The following is a 24694-nucleotide window of genomic DNA, read 5'->3' on the forward strand; positions in this document are numbered from 1 at the left end:
CACCGCCTACACTAAACTTTATATCGAAGTGCTGCGCTCTGTAGAAAGTAGGTCTTACGGAAAATAATCGAATCACACTGAACAATGTTTTGGTTTTTTGTAGGTGCTGTTTTACTTTTATTTGCATTGAAATACCGCTATCCTTACTTCATCAAAGAGGCAAAGGGCATCTATCGAATGGCATTGGTTGCATATCGTATGACAAAATACATCAAATCCAAACCTTTCTATACCTTAGTGGATCGATTCTTGGATTCGGTTCAGAAGAACCCACACAAAGCGTTCATTCGGTTTCAGGATAAAACATACTCGTATGTGCAGTCGGATAAACAGAGTAATAAAATCGCGAGGAGTTTGTTAAAACACGCAGATCTTCACGAAGGAGATACAGTTGCGCTTCTGTTTGGAAATGAGCCCATGTTCTTGTGGATATGCTTGGCTTTGGCCAAGATCGGATGTTCTGCTGCTCTTCTCAATCATAACATCCGATCCAAATCACTGCTGCACTGTTTCAGCTGCTGTGAGGCCAGTGTGCTGATCGCTGGGGCAGGTACACTTCAAAGTTTTATTTGTCTAATAAATCAGTGCTTGATGTACTAACTGTAATAACTGTGTTGACTCGGTGTACTGTACAGTATGTGCTATCTGAGATGTCCTTTTTCTGTCTTAACTGTTGGTGACTTATTTACACAAATGGAAGTTTGTTCAATTATTTTGTGGTCCAAAATGTTAACCAAATAAACATTTGTGTATTTTCTCACTTAATGTGATGCACACTGAGATAACAGTAATTTTAAACTTATGGGATTGGTCAACAGTTCAGGTTCTCAAATATGATTGGGTGAGCGAAGATACAGTTCAGCAACACTTGTCACAAATGATGCACTAAGAACTTATAATATGCACTATGTATCTACTCAATCGTGTATATAATTTTTTATAAGGTTCTTTTTTTTTTTATTCAGCACTGTAGTCTGATAGCCCCTCCGCTACATAAGGAAAGCTGTGACATTTGAATGCATGTTTGCTTAATTGCATACTCTCTTGTGTGGGTATTTATTTTGAATAAGTACTTGTTCAAAAAAGTATGTTTTATATCGTATTTTTGTAATCTGGACATACTACATTAACCATGTTGTCATTATCATGTGACCAAGCGGCAACCTCCCTGTCTCTCTTGAAACCATAGCTTGAAACGTACTTGGTTACCTAACGTAACCTCGGTTCTCTCTAGAAGAGGGAACGAGTATTGCGTAAGTATAGCTTACGCTACGGGAAAGATTCATCTTTTCGAGATATTGAAGCCAAAAAATTATCCTTAATTTTTGTATCCATTGTCAACGCAGTGCCGCAACTAGCAGACCTTGAGCAGGCTGTCTAGCGTGCTCATAGGCTGCCCTGCGGGAACTGCTGCAGTCTACCACTGAGCTCGACGTGATGTCCCGTCCAATGAAGGGCGCTCGCGCCTTCACAGCGCCCAAGCCCGCCAGAATGGGCGTGGCTTAGCGAATATAAGCAGGCTCTGAGGCTGAATTCTCTGGTTTTCATCGACTGCGCCCACCAAATGAAACGAAAAGCTGCTCTGCGCGCCTGAAAGGGGCGGAGTGCGTAATGTAAACTCTCAGCGCCCTGACTGGGCAGAGGAGATTAACATCACTCTCGCCATCGGATGCTGGCAGAGCAGATAGCGAATGGTGTGCCAATCGCTTTAGGAACATAGCCATGTCTAGGTTTGAGGATGACTTTTGAGTCATTCGGGCCAAACTCGGGACACGCGGCGCTAACAGACAGCGCCGCGTGTAAGTCCCCCACACGTTTGACTGACGACACAGCGATCAGAAAAACGTTTTTAAGTGATAAGTATTTTAGATCCGCAGAGTCTAAAGGTTCAAAGGGGTATGCTTTCAGGGCCTCAGGGCCTCAAAGAAAGATCCCACATAGGAACTGAAGGGGGGCGCGGGGGATTCATCCTCCTGGCTCCTCTGAGGAAGCGGATGATGAGCTCGTTCCAGCCTATCGACTGGCCGCGCGTCGATTCTGAGAACGCTGCGACGGCTGCCACATAGACTTTGAGCGTGGAGGGGGACCTTCCCTTTTCCAATAGCTCTTGAAGGAAACTGAGCAACCGCGGAAACCCACATTTCAGTGGGTCCAGATTTTTGTCAGCGCACCATTTAGAGAACACAGACCATTTAGACGCGTAGAGCCTTCTGGTAGAAGGAACTCTAGACTGCATGATAGCATGACAGAATAATGCGTCTGGCAGGGCAACGGGTAACCGTTGGTCAACCATACGTGCAGAGACCATCGCTCTGGATGGGGATGCCAGATCGAGCCGCAAGCTTGAGAGAGGAGATCTGCTCTAACCGGAATTGGCCACGGGGCTGTCTGTGACAGCGCTGTGGCGCGTTTCCCTGATTCTCTTGATCACCTATGGTAACAGAGATAGGAAAGCATATAGTGGGCGGGAAAGCATATAGTGGGCGGCTGGGCCAGGTCTGGGCCAGCGCGTCCTTGTTCTTTTAAAAGAACTTTGAGCAGTGAGCGTTGTCCTGTGACGCAAATAGGTCGACTTCCGCTGTGCCGAAAAGGCGCCATAGCAACTGGACTGTTTGAGCGTATAGGGACCATTCCCCCGGGGGAACATTGTTCCTGGACAGTCTGTCTGGGCCGTCATTCAGATGGCCTGGAACATGCGCCACAATCAGCGAGCGCAGGTGGTGCTGAGACCAAACGAGGAGGCGTTCTACCAGATTGCAGAGATTTCTGGATCTGACATCGCCCTGGCGGTTCACGTAGGACACCACAGACATGTTGTCCGAGCGGACTAGAACATGGTGGTCCTGTATAAACGGGAGGAAACGCTTCAGCACATTCTCGACCGCTATCATTTCCAGACAGTTTATATGGAGGAGTTTTTCCCGGTCTGACCACAGGCCAAAGACAGGTCTGCCCTCGAAGAGCGCGCCCCAACCCGTGTTGGACGCGTCTGTTGAGGTGACCTTCCGGTATGAGACCGTCCCCATAACCACTTCCCGCTGGTACCAGTCGGACACTAACCAGGGCTGCAGAGCTGTGATATAGCTCTGAGTCACTCTGATCCGGGCACAGCCTGACTTCCAAGTTCGGTGAGGCACACGAGCGGCCAGCCAGCGCTGTAGCGGGCGCATGCGTAGCAAACCCAGCTGAAGTACCACAGCGGCTGAAGCCATGTAACCCAGCATCTTCTGGAATGTTTTCAGAGGGGCGGTGCTGTCCTTCTGGAAAGACGCGGCCAGTTGCAGAACACAGCGCGCACTGAGTTGACAAGCGGGCTGTCATAGCCACGGAGTCCAGTTCTATTCCTAAAAAGGAAATTGACTGACTGGGCATTAATGAGCTCTTGGTCCAGTTGACCGTGAAACCCAGGCTTTCCAGGTGACTGAGGAGCACAGCTCTGTGAGACAGTATTTCTGACTCTGATTGTGCTAGAACCAGCCAATCGACCAGATAGTTCAGAATTCGCAGGCCCTGATTTCTCAAGGGGGCGAGTGCCGCGTCCATGCACTTCGTGAATGTGCGGGGTGCTAAGGACAGGACAGGAACGGCAGGACGGTGTACTGATAAACCTGTCCGTCGAAGGCGAATCTCAAGAATGGGCTTTGACGGGGTATTATCTGAATCTGAAAATAGGCATCTTTCAGATCGAGAGATATAAACCAGTCTCTCGGGCGAACGTGCGCGAGGAGTTGTCTGGTTGTAATAATTTTGAACGCTCTTATCATAAGAGCTTTGTTCAAATGTCTCTGATCTAGTATGGGTCTGAGACCCCCGTCCTTCTTGGGCACCAGAAAATAACGGCTGTAAAAGCCTAACTCGCTCAGAGAAGGCGGCACCGGTTCTATGGCCCTTTTGAACAGCAGTTTTGCTATTTCTGAGCTAAGTAGATGTGCTACTTCCGCATTCACTGTCGTCGTGGTTCGTGCTCGAAAGCGTGGGGGACGGCGAGCGAACTGTAACGCATAACCCTGCATTATTGTGCTTAGCACCCATTCTGATACCCCTGGAATCGCTTCCCATACTTTTATATGTGCAGCTAGGGGCAGAATGACCTCCGGGTTCTGATCGCCGCGCTGTGCGGGCTTGAGAAACTGGACCGGAGGAATGAGTGCGGCGCATACGCTCTCTATGCTTGAATGGGGCGGCTCGCTGACAGCAATAGCAGGCTGATTTATGCATAGCGTCCCGATAGCTGTGAATGGGGAGCGCTTTACAATCACATTGTGATGCGCGAGCAGCGCCGTGGGCGGCGTGTATGTTAGTAAGCGTGGGCGCTTGTAAGCGGGCACGAGACTTACGTTCATATTCTGACGCATGTAAGGCTGCACTTCGTGGTGCGCGCGCTGCGCTGTGTGCGAAGTGCTTGTTAGTAAGCGTGAGCGCTTGCGAGCGGGCACAAGACTTACATCCACAATCTGATTGATATGAGTCTGCACTTTGTGAAGCGCGTGACTTGGCCGTGTAACAGAGCGGGCAGATAGTAGATGTGGGCACGGACATGTGGGCACATCTCCTGCAGTTAACACTCGAGTGGCATTTGCCAGCTTTATGAGAGTGGGCTCTGCGGGTGACACGGGGAGTCGCTGTGTTTGTGTGTAGGGGTGAGCACTGTGGTGTTTATATACGCTAAGCCACGCCCATTCTGGCGGGCTTCGACGCTGTGAAGGCACGAGCGCCCTTCATTGGACGTGACGTCACGTCGGGCTCAGTGGTAGGCTGCAGCAGTTCCCGCAGGGCAGCCTACGTGCACGCGTTGACAATGGATACAAAAATTAAGGATAATTTTTTGGCTTCAATATCTCGAAAAGAAGAATCTTTCCCGTAGCGTAAGCTATACTTACGCAATACCAGAGAACCTCTCGTAAGAGAACCGACAGGTAAGTGAATTAAATAGCAATTTATCGACTGGCCGCTTGAGCCTGGAAGCAAAAGTGAGTCAAATCTGTATCTCCCCCATGTAAAAATGCCCAACTTTACAGCAGAAAAATTTTTTATAGCCTGGTGTCTAAAGTGGTTTTGGTCTATACAGCTAATTTTGCCCTTCATGACAGCTGTGAGGGGGGGGAATTTTTTTTATAACTCATTCGTTTAAATTATATTAAGCCTTAAAATGCATCATAATCAAGGGTGTGGCCACTTGAGTGTGAGGTGGATTACCGCTGCTGTCACTAGCCGTTTATTTGCTAGCCATCACTTTACAGTCTATGCATCTGACCTACCAACAGTTGCCTCCCTTCACCTCCATTCACAAATCCTCTCCCGTGGCCTCATGGAAGTGTCCATGATCGTATACACACTCAGAATCTCACTAGAATTAGTAGGTCATCCTGGTGAATTCTGACATAGGCCTACTATTTTTGTCATATACTGTTTTTTGCCTACTAAATAGCAGGGAAGTATGTGATTTCGGACGCAGCCAATGAATTGTCCAACATTCCACACTGTTTTTTGTGGGGTTTTTTGGTTAATTAAGTGCATCATCTATGGATTTCGGAAACCTTTTCTTTTTGGAGTTTTCATTGTGAACACACTACTAAAGCATAGTGCATAAGTTCACAAATTGCGATGTACCTTGGGACTTTGTTGCCTCAAACGAAACTCTGAGGTTTGTACCGATTCATCAGTCTTTAGTGACCCCCAGGGTTGGGGTCTCATCCAGTGCTATTTTTGTTTTCTAACAAGTATCCCGTAAAGATACATTTTTAAAAAAAAAAAATTTAATTGTTGAGTAAACTGACTAAATGAATCAAACTGAATATATACTTGTATAAACCCTCATGTAGAACTGCAGGATGCTGTTGAGGAGGTGCTTCCCGCGCTGAGAGAGCAGGGCATCTCTGTCTATATACTGACTGACCATGTGACCTCCGAGGGAATGAAAAGTCTTACAGACGAGATCAAGCAGGCCTCAGATGAGCCTGTTCCTGCAGACCTGAGGGCCAACATTAGCTTAAACAGCCCAGCGGTGTACATCTACACGTCAGGCACCACAGGTGAGACTGGATTCAATGATATTATTCTGTTTTTGAATGGAGATGTTTTTGCCCAGAGGGGAATGGATGAAAGTGTCAGTAATATGACAAATCTGTAATTAATAAATGAGCACATTTGGATTTAATGAGGCGTATCCCCTGCAGGTCTTCCAAAGGCAGCAGTGATCACTCATCGGAGGCTGTGGGCCATTGCCTTCTTGCAGTCCATTTGTGGTGTGACGTCTGATGATGTGGTGTAAGTCTGCCTTCCCTTGTATCACAGTGCTGGCTTTGGCATTGGATTCGGAGGTGCTATTGAAAGAGGTATGAAATCATTATTTATGTATTTTTGTATTTTGTGTTGGTTATCCAGACACCTCATCTTTGATAAGATAAAAACAATACAATATTCTAAACTTTTGTGAACAATTTAACTAGATGTCTTTCGAAATTTTTCTCTTTTTTTCTTTCTTTTTTTGGTCTGGTTTGGTTTTGTTTTTAGGAGCTACTATTGTCCTGAAGAGCAAATTTTCTTCCTCTCAGTTCTGGGATGACTGCAGAAAATATAATATTACTGTGATACAGTTTATTGGAGAAACAATGCGCTACCTCTGCAACACACCAAAGGTATTCAAGCATTTAAGAAGCCAAACAGCACAGAATCTTCCTCTTTTTGTCATCTACAGCAATGTTGTGCTAGTTGCACACTGAAGTATATAGGCTAGTTGTCCTTTGAGCAAGGAGTAAAGAAAGAGGTTAAACTAATACATTTAATTAGAATCCAGGATGTCTGTTATCAAATGGACACCTAAAACATGGACCATGTTGGGAGTAAGCGGTGTCATATCAAATGGTAGGCTACTCTAGCATTCAAAATTATTTTATTTTTTTAAGAAATTAACATTTATTCAGCAAGGATGCATTAAATGAACTAATAGTGACCTTAAAGATATGTATAATGTTACAAAAGATTTCTAGTAAAAATAAATGCTGAACTTTTTATTCATTAATGAATCCTGAAAAATATTAAGCAGCACAACTGTTTATAACACTGATAATCAGAATTGTTTCTTGAGCAGCAAATCATTGTATTAGACTGATTTCTGAAGGATCATGTGACACTGAAGACTGGGACAAAAGTACAAAAGGACTAAATACATTGACATTAATATGGAGTAAAACGTTTTAAAAACCAACAACTCTTCAGCTCAATTTGAATGAAGTGCCTATAGAATGTAGTTTGTTTCAGGGCTGCAAAATGAATTTGTTCCCAGCCCGAGTGTAAAACTAAATGTAACTGGTTGTAGCAAGAATGTACTACGATTGGTCAGCGCAATGTGGCTGTTATCTGATTGGCTTGAGTTGAGGGTGGGTGGAGTACACCTATTTGTGGATTTGTGTGCAGGTCTTGACACAAGAAATGTTTTCAAAATGCACAAGAAGCGATCCACAAATGTTCGCAGTCATCCACAAATATACAAGTAGTGATTCACAATTGAATGCTAGGCAGAGTTGTTAGTGTGACAGAAACATATTTGTATTTGCAAATCTCATTTTATTTATTTGTGAATTTAATACATTTTTGTGAAGCTCCTAACATACATTTGTGGATCTCATTATATTTATTTGGAAAATTGTTTAATTCTGTGAATATCTTTACATTTATTTGTGGATCATAATCTATTATTTGAAATAATGGAGCGAATATAACTCCATACTCAGTAACCTCGCTCTGTGACTTTGTGTGGTCGAGTTTCTGCTGTTCCTAAACGCTTCCACTTTTCAATAATACCACTTCCAGTTGACTGTGGACAGTGTTGGGGATAACGCAAGTTTTTTCAAGTAACTAGTGTAGGAAACGCAGAAGCGAAGACCAGGCGACTCGGCTGTATCTTCAGCAGGATTCTTTATTGAGAACGCGAGCTGTTGTTAGCTGAAGTCATCAATGATACAGGCAATGATACATCGTAGTTTACATAGATTTTAGTTGGCAGTGCTTAGAAATGGAGATAAAGCACCTGGGTGACGACCTTAAACAAAGCATGCAAATGAAGTATCCAGGTATAGGAACCCGCCCCAGACTCTAGAGTGTCACCAGTCCTAATCCAATCAGCTTAACTATTCAACGACTGGGACAGGGGCTCCAAGAGTCATTAAAGACAAAACCTGAGAGTCTCAGTAATCTGACTCGTTTGGCTTACAGTAAAGAGAACAGGACTGGCAGGAAGCTCTTGCTAAAACTTTTGCTAAATGCAAGTTACTATGTTTTTCCTTGTATTGCCCTGATTTCTCTCAACATGGGGACAGAAGTGCTGTCAGAGTAAGTGCAGAGGAGTTGTGTGTGAACATGTTATTGCATTTATTCCTCTCACTTGCAAAAAAACACAATCAGTATTCTTCAAAATGAATAAAAACAGTGAAATGCAAACTCAGAATATTACACAAACCGGCAATAATTAAACATTAACACAAATATACTTTATGCATTTAATCTCACTTTATTAACCAATGTCTTTGCTGATGCCCTTCGATGATCCAATTCAACAATACGAATAAGCAAACATGACATTTATGTTTCTTTTTTGTTTGTTTGATTTTTCTGCTGAAGTAAGAGTGTTGTACTTTCTTCTTCATCCTATTTTCAGAACGGCAGAAGAACTGAAAGGTTTGTTTGAGCGCCGTCTTCTACTGGACAGACGTGAATTTGCATTTCCTTCGGCCTGAGACTGTATGGGCCTTTAGATTTGCCAAAAATAGAACTTGTTTTTTTTAAAAACAATCAAGCAAGCACAGCTGAGCTGAGCTGAGGAAAAAGTAACACAAAAGTAATGTAACGCATTACTTTCCATAAAAAGTAACTAAGTTACAAAGTTAGTTACTTTGAGGGACAAACACAATATAGTAATTCATTACTTTTAAAAGTAACTTTCCCCAAAACTGATGCTGGAATATCTATCAGGGATGTAATTTCATGAACTGACTTATTGCAAATGTGGCATTCTATCACAGTACTATACTTGAATTCACTTCACAAATGTTTGTAAATGCAGATTGCATAGCTAGGTTTCAGTAAAGAGGTACGTCCCAATACAGTACTTTTGTCCATACAGTCAAAGTCAAGTTTATTTCTAGAGCACATTTAAAACAACAGAAGTTGACCAAAGTGCTATACATCCAAAATCATAAAATAGACAACACATATAAAATGACAACGAGAAGACAAAACAAACAGCTCTCAGACTGAATTAAAAGCCAAGGAAAATAAATAAGTTTTAAGACTAGACTTGAAACCGGAGAGTGTTGAGTCCAGCCTCACAGACAATGGTAAATTATTCCATAGTTTAGGGGCCGCCACGGAAAATGTTCGATCTCCCCTATTTTTAAGCCTTACTCTAGGGACAGCCAAGAGCATGCAATCTGCCGACCTAAGCGACCTAAGGTCAGAGAGGTAGGTCGGTGCTAGACCATTTAAGGATTCATATGCAAACACTAAAATTTTAAACCCAATCCTAAAATGTACTGGAAGCCAGTGAAGGGAGGCCAGTATAGGAGACATGTGATCACGTTTGCGTAACCCTTTTAATAGTCTGCAGCATTCTGCACCAACTGCAGGCGTGAGAGAGATGCCTGGCTGACACCAGCATAGAGGGCATTACAATAGTCCAATCTAGAGGAGATAAAAATATGTATAACTCTTTCAAAGTCTTTGAATGACCACAAAGGTTTCACTTTAGATAAGAGCCTTAACTGATAAAAACTGGCTTTAACCACAGAATTTATCTGTTTTTCAAGTTTAAAATTACTGTCCATTATTACTCCCAAGTTTTTAACAGAAGATTTAACGTACGGAAGTAAGGAACCCAGTTCTGTGTCAGGGGCCACATGGGTCTACTTGGGCCAAATATCACAATTTCAGTTTTACTCTCGTTAAAATGTAAAAAATGCATGGCCATCCAAGCTTTAATGTCTGTGAGACAGGCCAACAATAATTTTAAAGAGCTGGTATCCTTTCGTTTCATAGGCAGATAACGTTGTGTGTCCTCTGCATAACAGTGAAACGAAATGCCATGCTTTCTTAGGATAGACCCTAAAGGAAGGATGTGTGAAGAAAACATCATCGGGCCAAGAATAGACCCCTGGGGGACTCCACAATTAAAAGGTGCCAGTGGGGAAACAAAGTCTCCAAGGCAAACAGAAAACTTCCTATCAGACAGAAATGATCTAAACCACTCTAGAGCAATGCATTTGATACCAACACTCTGGTCCAACCTAGAGATCAGAATATTATGATCAATGGTATCAAATGCAGCGGTAAGGTCTAACAGCATTAGTATGGCAGAATCTCCCGAGTCTGTGACCAATAAGAGGTCGTTAAAAACTTTTAAAACTGTAGTTTCTGTACTATGAAGGGCTTTAAATCCAGACTAAAACACCTCCAAAATTCCATTTAAATCCAAATAAGATTGCAATTGTATACATACAACTTTCTCCAATATTTTCGAAACAAATGGAAGTTTTGAAATAGGCCGGTAATTGGAGAAAACTGATGCGTCAAGATAGGTTTTTTTATTAGTGGTTGTACTACTGCATGTTTGAAGCCCAGTGGTACAACACCTGTGGTCAGACTACTATTTATAATTTCTAGAATTTTAGGCCCAACAGTATCAAAAACTTGTTTTAAAAAACGTGGAGGGACAACATCTGTAGGACAGGCGGATGATTTCATTTGCTCAATGATATCTTTCAGAAAAGATAAAGACACAGGCCCAAACTGATTAAGGACAGCAGAGCAGGTGACAATAGTAGAAGGATCCTCTGAAGAAAGTAAAATGTGTGCTCTAATATTTTCTATCTTATCTATAAAAAATTGTAAAAAGCTCTCGCAGTCATCTGGAGAGGAGTAAGAACAAGTTGTTTGAGAGGTAGCCCCATTTAGGACAGTATTAATTGTACTAAAAACAGCTTGCGGTTTGTGAGAATTTTTCGAAATTATATCAGATAGGTATTTAGTTTTCTCAGCTTTTATAGTTTTTTGGTATTTATGCCAGGTGTCTTTTAAGATGTTAAGATACACATGTAATCTGTTTTTCTTCCACTGTCGTTCAGTTCTCCTGCACTCTCTTCTGACAGCACGAGTGGTATCGTTCAACCATGGTTCACGTTTTGGCTTAGAGCGCATAACTTTAAAAGGTGCAACAATGTCTAATACACTTTGGCAGGTAGAATCAAACAGTGATGATAGCTCCTCTGTGCTAAAACAGGAAGGGGACATAAAAAAAACTGTGTTAAAACATTACGCGCAGAGTATGAATGAGCTCGCGAGTTCCCGTTTCCTCGCGTGTAGCTCTGTTATTCTCTCGCGAAAATCATTTACCGCGCGCGCCAGCATCAGTTGTGCGCTCGGTTATTATTGGCATTGTTTTGCCGCCATAGACTGCAGATAAGAATGGGGGAAGAGTTCTCTGTCCGCTCCGATCGCAATTCATCAGGTCCTTTGTAACAGATCTGATATTAAGGAGTGCTTGGCGATCATATACCAGAAGAGAGTCAACATTTCTACAGATAATTGACATAAACATCACAAACACAAGCAGGACTGGGAGCAGTAGACGGAAAGCCACACACACTGGCGCCATCTTGATCATCCATCTTCCAATGTCCTATAGCCTACATACAGTGTATATTCAAGTAGAAAAGTTATTTTATTGTAATAATATTCCGAACCTAAATATTCACAATATTACAGCTTTTACTGTATTTACTAATTTTTTAATCGGAAATTATTTTTCAAAAATCTTACAGATCCCAAACTTTTGAACAGTAGTGCATGTTGAATTATTATCACATGGAATATGTGAACAATTTACAATTAATAATATGAAGTTTTTATTGCAGTACATTTTTTAACATCTTGGTCTTTATATAAAATAGCCAACATAAAATGTATTATTAAGATTTTTTGGATGCAACAGTTGCAAAAATGGTGACTCATCTTACCCGACTTTCTACTCCACTGTTTGCAGTGCTCTGTTTGCTTTGCATACTAGTCTGTTTCTCATCTCTGTTCTCTTCCCATACAAGCGCGTTAGTGACCAAGTACACAACGTTAGAATGGCCATTGGGAATGGGATCAGGCCAGAGGTCTGGAGGACGTTCATCAGCAGATTCGGTCATGTTGACATCAAAGAATGCTACGGTTCAACCGAAGGAAACCTGGGCTTTTTGAACTTCGCAGGAAAAATTGGGGCTGTCGGTAGAGTGAATTTTTTACATAAGGTACTAGTCCGTTAATGCGCACTTTACTCTATTGCTCGCATTTCATCAAATTTCTCATTTCATATGTATGAAAACATTCATCTTGTTTCAGAAACTGTATCCATATTCATTTGTAAAGTTTGATCGGGAACAAGAGGAACCTGTAAGAAATGCAAATGGATTTTGCACAGAAGTAGCTAAAGGCAAGTAAAATAGTTTATTTTAATGAAGCATGTTTGTAAAAAAGTAATGAAGCAAAATTGTTAGCCTTATTTTGAAGAATGTGTCATTGACTGTAATACAGGTGAGACAGGTCTACTAGTATCACAGATTACCCAGAAGGCCCAGTTTGCTGGATATGCCAGGGATCCGAAACAGACAGAGAAGAAGAAACTCTACAATGTGTTTAAAAAAGGAGACATTTACTTCAACTCTGGAGATCTGTTCAAGATAGATCATGAAAACTTCATCTACTTCCAGGATCGGGTGGGCGACACTTTTAGGTGAACAAACGCAAAAAAACTTTAAAGTTACACCTTTAATGATACAATCAGAGACAGAATTAAAAATAAATGCATGGTTCTGATCTCAGGTGGAAAGGGGAGAACGTTTCCACAAATGAAGTGTCGGACATCTTGACTAATGCGACGAGTATCAAGGAAGCAAATGTATACGGTGTTGCAGTTCCAGGTTTAATGCTATTTCACTTCATAAATCATAAATCATCTAGTTGACTGTCATAACATTGGTTCATATTTCTTCTAACCTGACACACTTGATCTTTTGTTGAATTTGAAGGGTATGAGGGGAGGATAGGAATGTCTACCATCACATTGAAAAAAGACCATCAGTTTGAGTGTGATGGCATTTTTAGTCATGTGACCACTTACCTCCCCTCTTATGCCAGACCACGTTTCATAAGGATCCAGGTAACATCATAACACAAACCATGCAATAATAAGCTCTCTTTAGGTAGTATCAATATATTTATGTACCATTTCATATTTCCGAATGCACCAAAATCTAAATAAATCCATGTGTTTCTGATTGCAGAACAGTTTGGCTGTAACTTGCACCTTCAAACAGCTCAAAGGGAAGTTGGTAGAGGAGGGCTTCAACCCTGCTGCAATCTCAGATCCTCTGTTTGTTTTAGATGAGAAGGTGAACAGCTACAGACCGCTGACACATGACACATATCAGTCGATATTGGAGGGTCACTTCAGATTGTGAAGAGCAGGATTTGCTCTTTATAATATGCTATAAATGTATTGAGAGAAGTCAAATCTTTTATTTGTTCAGAGCCTTAAAGCTGCAGTCCGTAACTTTTTTGGGTTAAAAATGATCCAAAATAATAATTATAATAAAAAACATAACCAGCCAGTGTTCAAAAATATCTTCTAGCCTTAGTTCGATTCAAAACGGTGTAGCGAATTAGCTCTATGAAATATGAATAACCAATCATAACTTGTTATTAATGATTATGAATATTTGGGTCAGTTAATCAGATTAACTTTATGTAGCTACATTAACATTACAACCAATTACTCAGTTTATTCTGTGAACCCTCAATATGGGTTAATTAATTAATTAATAGAAATGTACATTTCCGGGGCATGGGAAATGTTTTTCTTACTAAGTACTACTAAGAGCAAGTAGTTAAGATCGATATGATTATTGACTTCCAGATATGAGCTTGAGACAAGAACAACTTTACATGTGATATGAACAAGTTCAGCATCATCTTCACATCAGGACTTCTCATGAAGGACCAAGAGAAAGTCAACAGGGGCTCAGAGAGCCAAGAGCGTCCAGAGAGTCCGAAAGCCAAGAGAGAGAGAGAGAGACAGAGAGAGAGAGAGAGAGAGAGACAGAGAGAGAGACAGAGAGAGACAGAGAGAGAGAGAGAGAGAGAGAGAGAGAGAGAGAGAGAGAGAGAGAGAGAGAGAGAGAGAGAGAGAGAGAGAGAGAGAGACAGAGAGAGAGACAGAGAGAGAGACAGAGAGAGAGAGAGAGAGAGAGAGAGAGAGAGAGAGACTGATCTTGATCAGTGATTTAAAAGGGTGAAGATGTCACACCCTCTGGGGGTATGTGAGCCAATCCGAAGTTGTCCCTTTGGAGGGAGATTTAATGACTCTGTGTTCCGACAGCACATTTGAATCTGTAATTTCATTGGGTGTTTAATAGAAAGAATCTTCAAGATTCTTATAATACCCATGCGTCACAAAGTTAACAAAATGTAATGTAAATTAACAAATGGGGAACGAAGATTGGAATTTATAGAGACCAAACATGGTTCACATATTTGTATGCAAAGTCTAAAACATTAACCTATTAGAGTTTACAAGAAAACAAAGGCCAAAGCAACATCCGAAGGAAAATCATGAGATGTGAAAATTAGATACATGTTTATACATTTCTCAAGTGGTTATATATTAGGATTAACAGGGTTTATTTCTCCTCCTCAGGAGAATTAAGTGAGTGTCACATCTCTCAGGAATTCCCTTTTAGAGGTCGTAGAAAAATCCTTATCCATGTAACAGGATAGTTCTGCCAGTTGTGTTAGCTTCATTGGGATGTTAGTTTCGGGGGAAGTTACACTGGTCTTTGTTGGGAGAGTGAGTTTGTCTGACTATTCATTAGATAATATGAAGAATTTGTGTGTGTGATTGGTCCAGACGCTACAAAAGTTAGCTTGTAATAATGATTTTAATTCCAGTGGTACTGGTCGATTTCCGCGGGAAATTCGAGCATGTCTTTGCGTCATTACATCACATCTGTACACATAGAGAAGGTGTCTCGGCTAATAGGCTATATTGCGTGAGGATGTTGGAGGTGGAAATGTTTAGCCTTTTCTCACAGCACTTTAAATAATTAAACTTATGGTGGATCCAGAAAGGTTCAAACGACAATCACCAGTGACAACTGGAGATTCACCAGTTGTAAAACCCAAAAGAATTTGGAGTTCGGAGTGGGAAAAAGAGACTCCAACCGGCCCACGCGAAAACAAGGATAAACTTCGGCAGGGCTTTTGAAAGGTGGCGTGAACTGCATGATATGAAAGGGTTCAAAAAGGACGCAGAGACCGCTTTTTTTATGCTGGACAGGTAACGTTAAGAATTTTCAATAGTTCAATCGTGTTACAGTAGCACACTTGTTCGCTTAATTCACACAGTTACGGAGTTCCTTTGTTGTGGCTTTTTAGTTTTGCTATTATGGTAAATATGAATTATTTTGTGCTAGCTATGAGAGGGAGCAATTCACCTCTACTCCAATACTCCAAGAAACCCGCCTTCTCCGTTGTCAAGCATTAGAGCTGAATCAGATCGGTAAAGTGGAAATTTTCCTGTCGTAAAATGTTATGCTTTTTTCCCCCTTAGTTGATCAGAACAAAAGTGGATGTCACTTACTTGTTCAGATGACATTTTCTGGTGAAAATTATTATGTTGGTCATACTGTACTTCCAAAAAGTAGAATGTGTGAATCAAAACATTGTGTTCGTCCGCGCTGTTTCATGCTGATGTACAACTCAAGTTAAGTTTATAATTCCGCGAAAAACTGCAGTTACAGATTTCGAACAGAGATGGCGACAAAGAGGAAAAGCTACGGACTGCAGCTTTAAATCTACATTTACACTTCCAGGACAGTAGCTGTCCAGAGATCACAATTGATTAAATTACTTTCTTTTTTTTATGTATCAAAGGCAATTTTAAAAATATATATTTTGCTTATTTTGTATATTTCAAAACTCTTGAAAAAGTTTTCACATATGCTTTTTTTATTTTATATCACCCTATCCTTCGGAAGTTTTCTCTGACAAAAAGATAATAAAATTTTAAAAACTACTTCATTGTCCGTCTGAAAAGTGTCTTTCTAAGAATTTGATACTTTCCCCTGTAGTCTGAAGTGAACAAATAGTTTTGTAAGAGTTTGCTGTAAGATGATTGGTTCCCACTGAAACCCCCCCACTAGCTCCTGTCTCAAAGGCTGAATTGGATGAGGGTTGCCATGTTGTGAGTCTAAAATACTCCCGCATGTAATATATTTTTTGTGTTAATTAGGGGGAGGGGGAAAAAGTTAAAGGGGCATCCGGCAACTATTTCAACTTAATAAAACCGTTTAGAAATCATTTGGATGGTTTAATAACCTGTTCTGGTGAGGATGGTGACTTTCCCCGCTCCCCCCAGCGCTCCTAGGCGGAAAACCAACCTTGCAACATGAGGATTAACGTCCCGGTAAGTTGGAAAAATGAAGTCTTGTGAGAACGAGCGAGATACACAAACTGCTTTACGGCAATTCAACACACACGCCGCCCTCAATGTGTATGATGTATTACCCACCTCGGTAGACATAGCTCCATACGATAAAGTTGGCCGGCTCCGAAAATAACAACAAATGCACATGAGCAGCGGTAGAAAGGGGGAGCAGGAGCCGCAAGTGTGTTTTTTTACGACAGTGTTGTGAAATATACACCTCACAGCTGTAGGGGGAGCTCGTTGAGAAAACATGCGACAGCAAATGTGAAAAATAGTGGTGCAACGGATCATCATTGATCCGTGATCCGTTCGGATCAATATCTTCGGTTTGGCACACAAGTGATCCACGAATTGATTTATGAAAAAAAAAAAGTTGCGCATGTTCAGTCCACACACCGCGTAGTCTTTGCAAGCGGAGGAACAGAGGAGCTTGAACGCCCCGCATCATTTAAATCCCCTGTATGGGAGTATTTTGGCTTCCCAGTCAAATATAATGTTGAAGGAAAGAGGTTAGTGGATAAAACTGACGGTGTGTAGGCACTGTGGCAGCATGGCCACGCATTTGAAGCGACATCGCCCCGATGTTTCACTGACAGGAGCGAAAACGAAGGCTGCTCAACAACCACTTATCACCGCGGCATGCAAGCAGCACCTTGTTGCACAATCAGACCGGACTAAAGCCATCACAAACGCTATCGGTGGGGTGTTTATAGGTGCAGACATGATGGCTTTTTTTTTTTTTTTTTGCTGATCCGAAAAATTATCCGATCCGTGACTGTGATCCGAGAAACGATCCGATTGCACCCCTAGTGAAAAGCAGCGAAGAAATAGCTAGAGTTGCCGAATGCCCCTTTAAAAGTCTCAGTACTTTATGTTATAAGGAGGAAGGTGAACCCAGGCACAGACAGGATGCAGTGACACAAAGTTTATTAACAGAAAACAGAGAAAACAAAACCCACGAGGGGGCAAACAACACTGGTAGGGAAAATAAAAACTAACAACACTACACTAAGACTGAACAGTAAACTAGACAATAAACTCACAGCAGATACAAGACTAAACAGCTCTTTGACAAAACTCTTACAGGATACTCACAAGGGTGATTGCAAAGTGTGAAACAACATCAAACAATGAACCGGCACAAGACAGCAAACACAAGGGGATTAATTAGGGAACATTAATGACGAGGACTGGTGAAGCTGACTAGACAATAATGACAAGACGAGGGTAACAAGGGGGCGGAGTTACATAACGAGACAACACAAGCACATGGCCCAAACAACAGACCATGCGCTTGTACACAAACATGGGTCTGTCATGATCCTGCCACAAGACCAGGAAAAATCAAGGACATGATGGCAGAATCATGACAGAACCCCCACCTTAAGGAGCGGCTTCCAGGCGCTCCTCAAGGAGACATCTGTTGTGGCAAAAATTCTGTTAAACATCATCACTGCGTAAGAGACACTCAGAGTCAAATTAATAAAAAGAAAAGTATTTATTCTTGCAAGAATAGGTTCAGTCTAGTACACAGAAGTTACGCTGTGCAAGAGAGTGACACACAACAGGAAGATATGAGACAGCTTTTATACTGTTTTCAAGGTTCCTCCTCACCCGCTGTACCTTTCACCCACTCAGATAAGGTCCTTACTGCTGTTCAGTTTCTACTTAAAGACACAAACTGGTACTGAAATAAACTGGCCAAAACTGACCATCCCTAAGGTCAGAGGTCCTGTCCCATATGTTCCTGAAAAGTCACGCACAAGCACGTACACACATAAACTTTTATACATTGAATAGGTTCTTTCTCTTATGATACCTGTTTGGGATCAATGACTATTAAAATTTCCACAACACATCAAACACGGGACAAGACTGACTGAGACATAGACATGAACCAACAAAACAAGACAAATAACAAGGGCATACAAGAACACACAATGACAGGGTTAGGGTGAAACATCAGAAATAATAAACAGGGAAGGGGAGGCGGAGGAACAACAAAGTCTTTGAGCGACTGTTTACGGCTGTCCTGGGACTACGGGGTGTGGGCTTAGGACGAGGGATCCGAGCGGGTCTGGGTGGTGTGGAGTGGGATGAGGGAAAAACAGTCCGGGGTTGAGCCATGACAGGGGAGACAAACGGAAGTCCGGGGACAGTGGGGACTGCAGCAACAGGCAACGGAACGGAGACAAGGGGATTGACAGGCGGAAAGGAAGCGGGAACGGGAACAGAGTTCTTAGAGGCTGTACCGAAGTCAGAGCTTCCCCAAGAAGAAGCGACACTCATCACCTCAGACTCTGGAGAGGCGTTGAATGTTGCAGACTCGGGAACAGCACCAACTGCGGCAGGCGTGGGTGCTGTGCTCTCAGCGGCAGGCGTGGTCGTGTAGAGAATATTTTAACACAATATTGTAATAAGCACACATACGTTTCAATAATTACCTACTTAATATGTCATTTTTTATTAGCATTGCTTAAAAATGATTAGCTTTCGGCAGTCTGTAAAAATATACTTCAGATTTCTTGTTAAATCTATTTGTACAGTCAATCACAAAGCTCTTTCTCGTTTTAGATTCACGCTGAAAACAAATGCTGCCGCTCAGCCTTTTTGCCACAGTGGGCTTAACCGCAGTCACTCCGGGCGACGGTGACGACACGCATTCCATCTATAGGTTGAAAGAGATTGACAGATCAGAGCGGACCGCTCTCAATGATAGTGTTATCACAGGGGAGATAAACCTGTGAATGGTATACTAGTAATCAATGAACAACAAACTGGTTTAAGAGAATGTACTTTAATTACAAAAAATCTTGCCTAAGTCTTCATTATTAGCATGATATGGCACTTTTACTGTACTTTTATACTGTGAAAATTGATTTTTGCTTAGGTGGATCAGACAAAACAGACATTGGCTCTCCTGCTAAAGTGCTGGGTGCTGCGTTACACGGAGCTGAAGCCCTCAAGGATGATAAGGACAAACGAATCCATCAGATCTACTGCCTAACGGACACAAATTATACATCCATGACGGCTAAACAGACAGGTATCGCACCTAAAGGCTTTGAACCAGATTCCCTGAAGTCTGCAGTGATCTGTGGATCTAAAGACCCTCTTACGGTTGGTCTGGTAACTCGGAAACACACACACTTTCATGATAGTGTTTTTAACAGCGATGTCACGACCCCTAATATCACATTGAGAAAGCAGAGCAGGGAAATGTTCATGGAGGGCTTTGAGTCCGGAAGAGCAGAACCACCAGCCGGTAAATCATTCCTGAAGAAGCGCCTGTTCGGGATGATGGACAGTTTGTGCCTGTGCAAATATTATTTGTATTATTGGCAGGTAACTGATACAGCATAAAAGCCAGCAGAACCTTTCATTAAGGGAGAACCTTTCTCCAGAGCATGGTCTGTGTCCTGCCCGGCCCTGTTGTTGAGAGCTGTTGTGTTTCTTGTCGTGGACCTGTGTAACACTGTGCCTCTTTCTGTTGTTTTTGCCTATAGAACCGTTGCTTTATTCCTGTTTATTGTTAATTACTGGAGCCACGCACTGTTGCTTATTTGTGAGACGTCCCAGTTCATACCTTTTTGCTTTATAATTTAAGCTGCTATTTATCTGATTATTTGCTTTGTTTACTGTCTGGGAACTGTAGGGAGGTGGGTGCCATTTTTATTTTGCTATCCCCTGTTTTCTCTGGGTTTGTGGTCAGGGAGGGAGGGAGTGTACATTTCTGTTATTTATTTGTGATTTCTTTAAGAGATTTAGCAAGAAATTGACTCCCCCAGGCAGATTAAACTTTTGTTTGTTATTTTGGCATTACACTTAAACGTCATCTGGGTCCTTCTACGAAATGGTTAGTTAGCCTTTTTTGCTTAGATGAGGTAATTATTTTTTGTTAGATTTGAAATATTAGACAATTATCAAATATAGCCTACACTCTGACGTAGCCTATACACTATTCTGTAACTCATGAAATATCAGGCAAATAATGTATTTAAGTGTTAATAACACAATTATCTACGATATACTGATATAAACACCACAATAATATCTGGCAAATAATTGTTAATGATTTGCATTTTAACATATCTCAAACTAAATAAGCATTTTATACATAGGTTCAGATAATGGTAACAGTTTTCTTTGGAATGTTATGAAACTATGTGCTTCTCAGAGAATTGTTATGCTAATATTTCGACAATTACCCACTTTTCAGTTATCGATTATTATATAATATTATAGGCTATCATGGTAAGAGGGTTGACATTTTAAAGGGAAAACTGATGCTTAAATCATAATTTATTTACTATGTTCTTCCAGCATGTTAAATATTGACAGGCTGTAATATTCCTGAAAAAGAAAAATAATGTAGGCTAATAATGTAATAGTCTAGCAGGATTGGAACAACATGAGGAAAACATGAGATAAGTTTGTCTTTAAAGGGTAGATTTCTTTAGAAAAAAAAATGTAATGAAAAAGAATAAAGTTTATAGAATTGTTAATTACTTTAAACGAGGAATAATTTGGTAACAGTGTAGTTCACTCGTTTACAGTGTTGAGGTCTTCGCTAATGTGAGCGTTGCTGTTTTTCGCGTCGCGTGGAGTCGTGCCTTGTGAACCATGTAAGAAACGCTGTTGCTGTTTATCAATACGACTCGCTTCATTTCATAACTATCTAATCCAGTACGTGTTCATTCCCTCAAAACAAAGCACCGCCTACACTGAACTTTATATCGAAGTGCTGCGCTCTGTAGAAAGTAGGTCTTAAGGAAAATAATCGAATCACACTGAACAATGTTTTGGTTTTTTGTAGGTGCTGTTTTACTTTTATTTGCATTGAAATACCGCTATCCTTACTTTACCAAAGAGGCAAAGTACATCTATCGAATGGCATTGGTTGCATATCGTATGACAAAATACATCAAATCCAAACCTTTCTATACCTTAGTGGATCGATTCTTGGATTCGGTTCAGAAGAACCCACACAAAGCGTTCATTCGGTTTCAGGATAAAACATACTCGTATGTGCAGTCGGATAAACAGAGTAATAAAATCGCGAGGAGTTTGTTAAAACACGCAGATCTTCACGAAGGAGATACAGTTGCGCTTCTGTTTGGAAATGAGCCCATGTTCTTGTGGATATGCTTGGCTTTGGCCAAGATCGGATGTTCTGCTGCTCTTCTCAACCATAACATCCGATCCAAATCACTGCTGCACTGTTTCAGCTGCTGTGAGGCCAGTGTGCTGATCGCTGGGGCAGGTAGCTACACTTCAAAGTTTTATTTGTCAAATAAATCAGTGCTTGATGTACTAACTGTAATAACTGTGTTGACTCGGTGTACTGTACAGTATGTGCTATCTGAGATGTCCTTTTTCTGTCTCAACTGTTGATGACTTATTTACACAAATGGAAGTATGTTCAATTATTTTGTGATCCATTTTTTTTAACCAATTAAACATTTGTGTATTTTTTCTCACTTAATTTGATTCATACTGAGATGCATTTTAACAGTAATTTTAAACGTATGGTCAACACTAAGTCCAGGTTCTCAAATATGATTGGGTGAGTGGAGATACAGTCCAGCAACACAAGTTGTCACAAATAATGCACTATACACTAAGAACTTATAATATGCACTATGCATCTACTCAATCGTGTAGTATATAATATTTTAAGGTTCTTTCTAAAAAAAATTCAGCATTGTAGTCTGACAGCCTCTCCGCTAAGGAAAGCTGTGACATTTGAATGCATGGTTGCATCCGAAATTGCATACTCTCTTGTGTGGGTATTTATTTTGAATAAGTGCTTGTTCAAAAAAAGTATGTTTTATATAGTATTTTTGTAATCTGGACATACTACATTAACTATATTGTCATTACCCACCAACAGTTGCATCCCTTCACCTCCATTCACAAATCCTCTCCCGTGGCCTCATGGAAGTGTAAAGTGTCCATGATCGTATACACACTCAGAATCTCACTAGAATTAGTAGGTCATCCTGGTGAATTCTGACATGGGCCTACTATTTTTGTCATATACTGTTTTTCACTTACTATATAGTAGTATGTGATTCCGGACGCAGCCAATGAAGTGTCCAACATTCCACACTGTTTTTTTGGTTATTAAAGTGCATCATCTATGTATTTCGGAAACTTTTTCTTTTTGGAGTTTTCAATATGAACATACTACTCACTGTTTATACAACAAAAGTATAGTGCATAAGTTCACAAATTGCGATGTACCTTGGGACTTTGTTGCCTCAAACGAAACTCTGAGATTTGTACCGATTCATCAGTCTTTAGTGACCCCCAGGGTTGGGGTCTCATCCAGTGCTATTTTTGTTTTCTAACAAGTATCCCGTAAAGATACATTTTTTTAAATTTTTTTTTTAATTGTTGAGTAAACTTACTAAATGAATCAAACTGAATATATACTTGTATAAACCCTCATGTAGAACTGCAGGATGCTGTTGAGGAGGTGCTTCCCGCGCTGAGAGAGCAGGGCATCTCTGTCTATATACTGACTGACCATGTGACCTCCGAGGGAATGAAAAGTCTTACAGACGAGATCAAGCAGGCCTCAGATGAGCCTGTTCCTGCAGACCTGAGGGCCAACATTAGCTTAAACAGCCCAGCGGTGTACATCTACACGTCAGGCACCACAGGTGAGACTGGATTCAATGATATTATTCTGTTTTTGAATGGAGATGTTTTTGCCCAGAGGGGAATGGATGAAAGTGTCAGTAATATGACAAATCTGTAATTAATAAATGAGCACATGTGGATTTAATGAGGCGTATCCCCTGCAGGTCTTCCAAAGGCAGCAGTGATCACTCATCGGAGGCTGTGGGCCATTGCCTTCTTGCAGTCCATTTGTGGTGTGACGTCTGATGATGTGGTGTACGTCTGCCTTCCCTTGTATCACAGTGCTGGCTTTGGCATTGGATTCGGAGGTGCTATTGAAAGAGGTATGAAATCATTAGGGCCCGAGCACCAATGGTGTGAGGACCCTCTTGGAACTGCTCTGTTTATTATTTATTTATTTTTGTATTTTGTGTTGGTTATCCAGACACCTCATCATTGATAAGATAAAAACAATAACATAGTCTAAAGTTTTGTGAAAAATGTAACTAGATGTCTTTAGAAATTTTGCTCTTTTTTTTTGTTTGTTTGGTTTGGTTTTGTTTTTAGGAGCTACTATTGTCCTGAAGAGCAAATTTTCTTCCTCTCAGTTCTGGGATGACTGCAGAAAATATAATATTACTGTGATACAGTTTATTGGAGAAACAATGCGCTACCTCTGCAACACACCAAAGGTATTCAAGCATTTAAGAAGCCAAACAGCACAGAATCTTCCTCTTTTTGTCATCTACAGCAATGTTGTGCTAGTTGCACACTGAAGTATATAGGCAAATTCTCCTTTGAGCAAGGAGTAAAGAAAGAGGTTAAACTAATACATTTAATTAGAATTCAGGATGTCTGTTATCAAGTGGACACCTAAAACATGGACCATGTTGGGAGTAAGCGGTGTCATATCAAATGGTAGGCTACTCTAGCATTCAAAATTTTGGGGTCAATAAGATTTTCTTTTTTTTAAAGAAATTCATATTTATTCAGCAAGGATGCATTAAATGAACTAATAGTGACAGTAAAGATATGTATAATGTTATAAAAGTTTTCTAGTAAAAATAAATGCTGAACTTTTGAATGTTCTATTCATTAAAGAATCCTGAAAAATATTAAGCAGCACAACTGTTTATAACACTGATAATCAGAAATGTTTCTTGAGCAGCAAATTATCGTATTAGATTGATTTCTGAAGGATCATGTGACACTGAAGACTGGAGTAATGTTGCTGAAAATTCAGCTTTGACATTACAGGAACACTGTGTGGACAAAAGTACAAAAGGACTAAATACGTTGTCATTAATATGGAGTAAAACGTTTTAAAAACCAACAACTCTTCAGCTCAATTTGAATGAAGCGCCTATAGAATGCAGTTCGTTTCAGGGATGCAAAATGAATTTGTTCCCAGCCCGAGTGTAAAACTAAATGTAATTGGTTGTAGCGAGAACGTACTACGATTCGATTGGTCAGCGCAATGTGGCTGCTATCTGATTGGCTTGAGTTGACGGTGGGTGGAGTCCACCTATTTGTGGATTTGTGTGCAGG

General features: G+C 41.0%; 1 protein-coding gene and 1 pseudogene across 2 annotated transcripts in view; both read left to right on the forward strand.

Moving 5' to 3' along the window:
- On the forward strand, positions 1 to 21782 carry LOC143721058 (long-chain fatty acid transport protein 2-like; annotated as a pseudogene). The gene is made up of 11 exons (XR_013196679.1): positions 1 to 550; positions 5823 to 6032; positions 6177 to 6335; positions 6514 to 6638; positions 12093 to 12287; positions 12379 to 12469; positions 12571 to 12769; positions 12859 to 12956; positions 13065 to 13195; positions 13320 to 13427; positions 19410 to 21782. The product of XR_013196679.1 is annotated as a long-chain fatty acid transport protein 2-like (transcript).
- The window catches only part of LOC143721059 (long-chain fatty acid transport protein 2-like), a 9761-nt gene continuing 6303 nt past the window's right edge, over positions 21237 to 24694 (forward strand). Inside the window, exons 1-4 of the mRNA XM_077211168.1 lie at positions 21237 to 21782; positions 22978 to 23187; positions 23332 to 23490; positions 23714 to 23838. Of these exons, the coding sequence (XP_077067283.1) occupies positions 21317 to 21782; positions 22978 to 23187; positions 23332 to 23490; positions 23714 to 23838 (960 nt within the window). The 5' untranslated portion in view covers positions 21237 to 21316. The remainder of the gene's footprint in view (positions 21783 to 22977; positions 23188 to 23331; positions 23491 to 23713; positions 23839 to 24694) is intronic.

The sequence above is a fragment of the Siphateles boraxobius genome, unplaced genomic scaffold (assembly GCF_051911475.1).
Source record: "Siphateles boraxobius isolate OS27281-9 unplaced genomic scaffold, OSU_SipBor_1 65, whole genome shotgun sequence".
Classification (NCBI taxonomy): Eukaryota; Metazoa; Chordata; class Actinopteri; order Cypriniformes; family Leuciscidae; genus Siphateles; species Siphateles boraxobius.